Source organism: Tupaia chinensis, unplaced genomic scaffold (assembly GCF_000334495.1).
Source record: "Tupaia chinensis unplaced genomic scaffold, TupChi_1.0 Scaffold000407_1, whole genome shotgun sequence".
In the NCBI taxonomy this organism is placed as follows: Eukaryota; Metazoa; Chordata; class Mammalia; order Scandentia; family Tupaiidae; genus Tupaia; species Tupaia belangeri.
The window spans coordinates 731,439-740,471 of NW_006159909.1; the positions used below are offsets into that span (position 1 = coordinate 731,439).

Consider the following 9,033-nt stretch of genomic DNA (forward strand, 5'->3'; position numbering starts at 1 on the left):
CCATTACGCTAACTGCTGGTCCCACAATCCAACATTTATTGTACACTTGTTACATGTTCCTAGCTTGGTATCAGATGCACAGTATATAAGAAAGTCCCAGGAACCTTTCACAAGTTACAATGATATCTAATTAAAACGCTGGAGGCATTAGAAACCCTTTCACTCTTCTAAAGAAAGATGAAAGTAAAAGTCATCAACTCTCAGGAAAAATAATACACACATTTAACTTGTAGTTTTTTATTCTGTTTCAGATGGCTGGACAAGGCAAGTACATCGTGGAACAATCACTGAACAAGTGAAAGGCGACTTACTGCTCATACATAAAAAGGCAAGGGGACAAGGTCATGACTGTCTAACAGGGAATATGAATCCCAAATAAATTATCTTACAAAAATACCAGACTCGCTTTTCCACTACTAGTAAAAATTAAAAACAAAAAAATTCACATTAAAAAAATCTGTAGATTATTATAGCAAGTAACACATTTTAACATACTAAGTTAAATCCTTCAAATAAATATTTTACACAAATTTAAGTTTCAAAAAAAAATAGGTCAAGTATTTACTCTGTATTTTTTGGTCTGCTGAAAGACCATCTGTCAAACTGACTAATCTGGACTGCAGCTCACACTCTACAAATGGTAGCATGTGTATCACTGAGGTTGGACTCACGTGTGTGCATATTTTACACAGGTGAAATGGTTAACACTGATGTGCACACTACTTCCAGAAGTAGTTTTACCCTGTAAAAACTCCCTACCCTATCTTGAATCAAATTGCAAGGAAAGAACAAAAGATAATACTTGCTTATTATAAACATTTGCTCAGACATTTTAAAAAATACAAAAATTTTGAGCCATCAGGTGGCATAGCAGTTACGTTGCTGGATTCCCACATGGCCATCCGCGGTTTGAGTTACCAACTTGGTGGCCTGAAACTCATGCTGGACACGTGTGTGTGCATGCCCAAGATCCCAGGAGGAGAATGGAGAAGGGGTTGTGGTGTGGCCATCCCCCTTGGGGGGGTGGTTTCTTACTATCCCTCTCATTGTCTCTCTCTCTCTCCAGTGAGCACATATGCCCTAAGGCAAAAAGCTCTACAAAATACAAACATTTAGATTTGCTCTGTGGCCATGGTGGTTAAAGCAGTCAGATCCCACATGACCAACTGCCTGGTTCAAGTCATGGACAAGGTGACTTCAGAAACAGTCTAGGCACGTGTACTTGAAAGGAGGGAGAGATGAAAGAGAAGGACTGCGGTGTGGCCATTCACTATGGGGGAGCGTTTTCTCCTCTGTCTCTCGGATGAGCACACGTGCCCTCCAGCAAAACAAGAAAAAGAAAGAAACACAACAATTATAAGGCTTTTGGAACTTAAAGATTATTAAACATAGCATAAAAGTCAACACTGCTTAAAAATACCTGTGCATGGATCCAGCAGGAGGCGTGGAGATTAAGGCAGCTAGATCCCATGTGGCCAACTTCGCAGTTCAAGTCCTAGATCTGCTGGCTTGACAATCACAGCAGGCGCACATGCATGTGTGCCCCCAAATCCCAAGAGGATGGAGAAACGGCAGCATGGCCAAATCCCCCTGGGGAAGGTGGGGCGATTTCTCTCTCTCTCTCTCTCTCTGGCAAACACATGCACCCTACATCAACGCTGAAAAAAAAAGAAATCTGTACAAAATAGCAAAGTCAACACACTCGTGGAGTGCACAGGAGGGAATGCATTTACACAACACTGGCTTCCATCTGGTCTGTTCTTATTCTACACTAAAAGTTTATAGAGTATTAATAAAGTAATTTTACATTACGTTGTTCTGTCTTAACAGCCAATTCTAAGAAAAGTACGGGAGAAGGGTATAGCACTTCCCACATCTAATACTTGTAAAGGCACTCTGAATTTTATGGTGCTGTGCTATTTCAACTGACAGTATGCTAACAACGAAACTGACTAAATTATGGTTTTGTCAGGAACATTCACGTCTCTTATTGCTAAAATATCACAAAATGAATCCAGTAAACACTTTCCATTTCCAATGGGGCAACTAAGAGATGAATTCAACTGTCTCTTAATTAATTACAACTAAACTGAGCTGAAGGCAACCCTCCTACATCCGGCAAACCAAAGCCGAGCATCCGAGAACCTAAAACACTAACACTTTCCAGCCGGGGTAGAAAAATGAGCATCCGAAGTAAAGAGAGCCACAAGACTGATCGAGCAGCCAATCAAAAACCACTTCTCTGTTACTTGAGCTAATAGTTACTCGGAGCTTGAAGTTCCCGCCTTCACCATTACTGGTGGTTCCTAACGTCACAGCTTCGATGTCAAATGTGACAGTGGATCCGGAAGTAACTGCAGGCAACTGATTGGTCATTTCTTTTCCATTCACAAAAACTGCACCTACAATGTTAACGTAGAGAGTCATTTACAAGTGAGCAATAACTGTGTCAGAGAATCGCAACGGTACCCAGACTGCGAACACTTCATTTCCTAATTCAGATAAAGGGAACATTTTAAATGCCATTGGGACACACTTAACTACGACCACCAACCCCCATCTTCATGGCAGGAGAAAAAGTTAAAGCGTTAATCATGTTTTAGACTTCTGGTCCAGGGCCTTACTCTTTGTCAATAGAGATTATGAATGCATCCAAAAAGCTTGACACTGTCACAAAATTACATCCTATGAAATAGCAGTATCAGCTCATGAAATAAAGAAGAATCTTCTCCCCACTAAAGTTTGACCCCACACCACCAAATATTAACGTGTCTTGGTAGTGATGTTTAACAGTGTGTTAACTGTGAAGAAAGACACCAAAGAACTAAGATACCTGAAAAGGAAACTTTCTCCCCAGTTTCCTAATTCACAAAATAAATATATTTAACCTAGATAACCTATGCACACATAGTCCAGAGGCAAGCTGCCTGGTTCAAATCTCAGCTGTCACTTCCAGGCTCTGGGAATTTGAGACACTTAGTGAACCACTCTCAGCCTGTTTTCATTATCTATAAACCAGGTAGAACACTATTCCCTATCTCAAAGTTATGAGAGAGATTAAATGAATTATTTCCTATAAAGTGTTTAGAACAATACCTGGTATATAATACCCATACCAATTATGCCATTATGACCCAAACTTGTTCATCTGTTACTATAAATGTGTAGTACAAGGACAGATTCATATCATTCTTTTTTTTGTTTTATTTTTTTAGCGGTTTTTGCTATAGGGCATGTGCGCTAGCCAAACAGACAGAGAGACAGAAAACAAGAAATCACCCCCCAGGGGGGATGGCCACACCACAATCCCTTCTCCTCTCGGGATCTTGGGCACGCACGCACACGTGCCCGGTGTGAGTTTAAGCCACTGGGTCCGGCACGCGAACCATGGTCGACTACGTGGGAGTCCAGCGACATAGCCATTACGCTAACTGCTGGTCCCTTTGTTTTATTTTAAAGAGGTTTTTACCCTGGACACGTGTGCTTGCTGGAGGGAGAGAGAGATAGAAACAAAGACAGTGAGAGGGAAAGTGAGAAATCACTCTCCAGGGGGGATGGCCACACCACAATCCCTTCTCCTCCATTCTCCTTCCAGGAATCTTGGGCATGCACACACAAGTACCTAGGGTGATTTTCAAGTCGCTCGGTCCAGGACTCAAAGTGCAGCGACATAACTGCGACAGCATCTGCTGGCCCCAGACTCCTATCTTTCTAAGGTAAAATATGCATTTCCATGGGAATGATAGTTACTTTCTCTTACCATTTGTACTAATGCACACAGCTTGATCCCGTTGGAGAGAGTCATATCCATTCTGTTTTTCTGCACAGACTCCTAGACTGTCTCTCCTGTCTGGCTGTCCCACAGTTTCCACTCTATAAATGAGGTAGAAAGGTAATTTTATGATTAAAAAATACATAAAGGTAAAACATGATATGAATAGCTTAAAACTAGCAATTTGGGGCCACCACGAGTGTGGTGGTTGGGTGGCTGGATCCCACATGACTGAATATATAGTTTGAGTCCCAGGCCTGGCAGCCTGAAGAACACACGAGGTATGTGTGTGCCCAAAATCCTGAGAGAAAAATGGAAAAGGGGCTGCGGCATGACTATCCCTCCTGGGAGGTGCTTTCTTCTTTTCTCATTCTGTCTTCTTTTCTCTCTTTCTCTCTCTCTCTCTCTCTCTCTCCCTCTCCCTCCCTCTCTGGTGAATGTGCATTCCCTATAGCAATGGCCATGTCACAGGCCAGCCACATGAACTAGTGATTAAAGGAGCTGAATCCTGGATGATGGCTGGGATGGAGGCGACTTTGGAGCAGCACTTGGAGGACACAATGAAAAATCCACCCATTGCTGGAGTTCTGTGCACAGATTCACAAGGACTTATCAGGGTTGCCGTGGGACCCGTCGGATGAGCATGCTGGGGAGATACCTGTTTTAGCCCAGCAAGCAGCCAGGCTAACCTCCGACCCCACTGATATTCCTGTGGTGTGTCTAGAATCAGATAATGGGAACATTATGATCCAGAAACACAGCATTACAGTCGCAGAGCATAGAATGGCCTCTTGACGTCTTATCAGTTCTGCAGTTTATCAGAGGGAATGGATTCTGTGCTAATTATCTTACTAAAATGACTGAAATTTCTGGTAGGCCATTCATTTAAGATGCATTGGGTACTTTTCTATTTATTTTAAAATTGCTTTTTAACATTCTGTGGACTGACTTATCAAGATACTGTGCTAGGAAGAAAGGATTATGTTTTACAGTAGCAGGTCCAGGTCACTTTGTATATAGATGTTATGTTTAACAAATCTGGAGGAAAACTGAAAATTAAAAAAAAGGAGCTGGATCCCATATGACCAACCAGGGTTTGAATTCTGGCCCTAACAGCTTGGAAAACACTCCAAGGTGTATGAAAATGAATGCCCCAAATCCTGACGGGATGGAGAAATGAAGGAGAGGGGACTGCAGTGTGACCTGGCCCACTGGGCGGTACTTTCTCCCATCTCTATCTGTGGTGAGCACCTGTGCCCTGTGGGAATAAAAACATTATCAGTCTCAACTGTGCTCTCCTAAATAATATCTAACAATGATTTAGCACTCACTATATTGTGGTACTGTTTTTTTTTTAACACTCATTCATTCCTTTTTTTTTTTTTTGACAGTTTTCTAGCCAACTGAGTTTTATTTGTTGTATAAACCACCTAACATCTTTCAGATGAAAAAATACTAAATTTAAATAAAGATATTACAAAATGAATTAGAGCCCAATAAAAATTAGCTTTGGGGAGGGAACATAATTCTACTCAATTAAGGCAAACATTTTTATATGCCACAGATGAGGGTTTTTTTTTTTTTTTTTAGAGTTTTTTGTTGATTTGTTTTTTGCTGAAGGGCACGTGCACTCGCCAGAAAGACAGAGAAAGAGATAAAAAGAGAGAAATCACCCCCCAGGGGTATGGCCACAATGCAATCCCTTCTCTATTCTCCTCTCGGGATCTTGGGCACACACACACATGTGCCCGGTGTGAGTTTAAGCCACCGGGTCCGGGACTCGAACCGCAGTCGACCACATAGTTCAGCAACATAGCCATTATGCTAACTGCTGGTCCCAATTAGTTTGTTTTTAACACCCATCATGCCATGAATTCATAGCGAATAGGTTCTAGTAGCGTAGGTGCCTTTCCATTGGTTCTCACAAAGTGTGCTTCTCTGGGTGGAGCAGGCTGGCTCTTTAGTTGAAACCAGGTTCCTTTCTCTTTGGCTTCTTTCTTTTTCTGGTCATTTTCCTTCCCACGTTTTAGGAAGCTATCTCTGCTCTTAGAATGCTCAATATGCACATTGATTCTCTTGGCAAGAATCTTGTCCTTGTTTGTCTACAACAATGCTGACAGCATGCTGGGTAACACTGTAGACTCTTCCAGTTTTGCCATAATATTTGGGGGCATTCCTTTTTGAACAGTACCCATTCCCTGATGTCTACAATATCACCTTTCTTGTAGATTCATACATGTTGCCAAAGGAACCACTCCGTGTTTTCTAAAAGGCCTAGAGGACACATATTGGGTGCCTCTCCTCTTTATTAATTACTGGAAGATGGCGGTTCTGCCCAAAAGGAAGTACGCTCATTCATTCCTCAGGGACAGGATCTGGTTGTACTGTCCAGGCTGGCCTCAAACTATGATCCTCCTGCTTCTACCTCCTGAGTAGCTGGGACTATCCGCATGCACCACTATGCCTGCCACTCTTTTAAAATGTTTTGTGCCTATGTATCTAGAAATGATAAATAATCTCACAATGTATCAGGTAGACACTATTATCATTCTTCTCATTTTATAGGTGAGGCAATTCAAGTACAAAAGGAAAAACAAGATTAAAAATGGAAAAACACCTGACCCTGATCACCTGGCTGATGAGTGGTGGACCAGAACTCACACTCAGGAACCCTGAGTCTAGTGTCTATATTTATAACCATTTATAGCTATGACAGCACATATCTGTTTTTATGTTCGAGCTCTAGACACACAGAAAATTGTTATCATTTGACATTATAATTATATGACTATAGGGACCAGCAATTGGAGTAATGACTGTGTCACTGGACTCCCATGTAGTCGACCACGATTCAAGTGGTCGACTACATGGTGGCTTAAACTCACACTGGTCACATGTACGTGTGTGCCCAAGATCCCGAGAGGAAAATGGAAGAGAAGGGATTGTGGTAGACTGTCTCTTATAGAAATTTGCTCTTACTGAATCACAAAAGAAGAAAAATATTACTGACCTCTGATTTTTTTTTTTTGGAGAGGTTTTATGCTATAAGGCAGGTGCACTTGCCAGACAGAGAGAGATAGAGAAACAGAAAGCAAGAAATCACCCCCCAGGGGGGATGGCCATGCCACAATCCCTTCTCCTCCATTCTCCTCTCGGGATCGTGGGCACACACGCACACGTGCCCGGCGTGAGTTTTTTAAGCCACCGGGTCTGGGATGTGAACCACGGTCGACTACGTGGGAGTCCAGCGACATAGCCATTATGCTAACTGCTGATCCCGACCTCTGATTTTATTTATTTATTTTTTGGCCATAGGGTATATGAGAGATGATGAGAGACAAAGAGATACAGAGAAAGGAAAATTGAGAAATCACTCCCCAGGGCAATGACCACAGTGAAATTCCTTCTCCTCCATATTCTTCTTGGGATCTTGGGCATGGGCACACACGTGCCTGGCACAATCCTCAAGCCACTGGGTCCAGGATTCAAACCAAAGTTAGCCATGAAGGAATCTAACCACCTAAACCACCTGCTACCTGCCAGCCCCTGAAATTTTAAGACTGACTTTTTTTTTTTTTAATTTTTTTTTTGAGAGTTATTTTTTTTGCTATAGGGGGTGTGCGCTCGCCACAGACAGAGAGAGACAGAGAGACAGAAAGCAAGAAATCACCCCCCCGGGGGGACGGTCACGCCGCAATCCCTTCTCCTCCATTCTCCTCTCGGGATCTTGGGCACGCACGCACACGCGCCCAGCGTGAGTTCTAAGCCACTGGGTCCGGGACGCGAACCACGGTCGACTATGTGGGAATCCAGTGACATAGCCATTACTCTAACTGCTGGTTCCCAAGACTGACTTTTGAGAGATATTCTATTTAATGAGAGGAAAAGAGATGTAAACATATTTAGCGTCAAGCATTTTATACACATTATCTCAGTTAATCTGTTAATCTTCAGAATATCCCTGTGAATACAGATGAGAAAACTGAAACAGAAATATAAAGAAACCTCCTCAAGTAACACTGCCCATAACGATGGAATAGGCTCAGGATATTATGAACTCAAAGCTCACGCATGCTCTACGCACTTCACTACGTTACCCAAGGCATGAACAATGCTTTGATATCTACTTGCCTGAACGTTAATGTCTGTCCACAGAAATAGGTTGGAGCGCTGGAGTAGAGAACTCCTGAGGATTCCGAGTCGTTCCGGAGTGCTATATTTCTTCGACTGCTCAGGCTGTAGCCCTCAAAGCCAGCTGTCCATTCTTAAGAAAAGCAAAGATATTGAACACTGTTGACATCTTCTGAGGGCCATCTTCAGTACAGATACATCAAGTCAGACTTGAAGTGAAAAGGACTACTCTTAGGGGGTCACAGGCAAGGACAATGAATCTTTTTGGTTGGTTCCAAAAATTATTTAAAAATTTTAGTATATTACTGCATGATTTTGGCACAAAAAATCAAATAAGTGTTATCTCCTATCAAATGAGATCATGGTTCAAGCAAAATTGAGCTCACTCCGGGGCTAACAGGTGGCTTAATAATTACACGTTGCTGGACTCACACTTAGTCAACCATGGTTCAAGTCTTGGACCTGGTGGCTTGAAAATCACGCTGGGGACGTGTGTGTGCAGAGCCGAAGTCCTGAGAGGAGAATGGAGAAGGGATTGCAGCATGGCCATCCCCCCTGGGGGGTGATTTCTCACTTTTTGCCTCTGTCTCTCCAGCAAGCACACACGCCCTATAGCAAACATCTCTTTTTTTTTTTTGGAGATGTTTTTGCTATAGGGCGCGTGCGCTCGCCACACAGACAGAGAGAGACAGAGAGATAGAAAGCGAGAAATCATCCCCCAGAAGGGATGGCCATGCCACAATCCCTTCTCCTCCATTCTCCTCTCGGGATCTTGGGCATGCACGCACATGCGCCCGGCGTGAGTTTAAGCCACCGGGTCTGGGGTGCGAACTGTGGTCGACTACGTGGGAATCCAGCGACATAGCCATTATGCTAACTGCTGGTCCCTAGCAAAAATCTCTTTAAAAAAAAAACTGAACTTATTCCAACCTGATTAAGAACTACTTAACAGGGACCGGCAGATGAGTAATGGTTACATCACTGGCCTCCTGTATGGCTGGCCACATTTTGAGTCCCGGACCCAGCAACTTGAAACTCACACCGGTGTGTGTGTGTGTGTGTGTGTCCAAAACCCCAAAAGGAAAATGGAAAAGAGACTGAATGTGGCCATCCCCCTGGGGGCGGGGGGG

The 9,033-nt window shown here is 43.0% G+C and overlaps 1 protein-coding gene across 1 annotated transcript in view; it reads right to left on the reverse strand.

Annotated features, from left to right (window-relative positions):
* Window positions 1-969: 969 nt before the first annotated feature.
* The window catches only part of CRLF3 (cytokine receptor like factor 3), a gene marked incomplete at its 5' end in the record, with an annotated part of 26,944 nt that continues 18,880 nt past the window's right edge, over window positions 970-9,033 (reverse strand). The window contains 3 exon segments of the mRNA XM_014590108.2: window positions 970-2,402; window positions 3,761-3,873; window positions 7,904-8,036. Coding sequence (XP_014445594.1) covers window positions 2,146-2,402; window positions 3,761-3,873; window positions 7,904-8,036 — 503 coding nt within the window.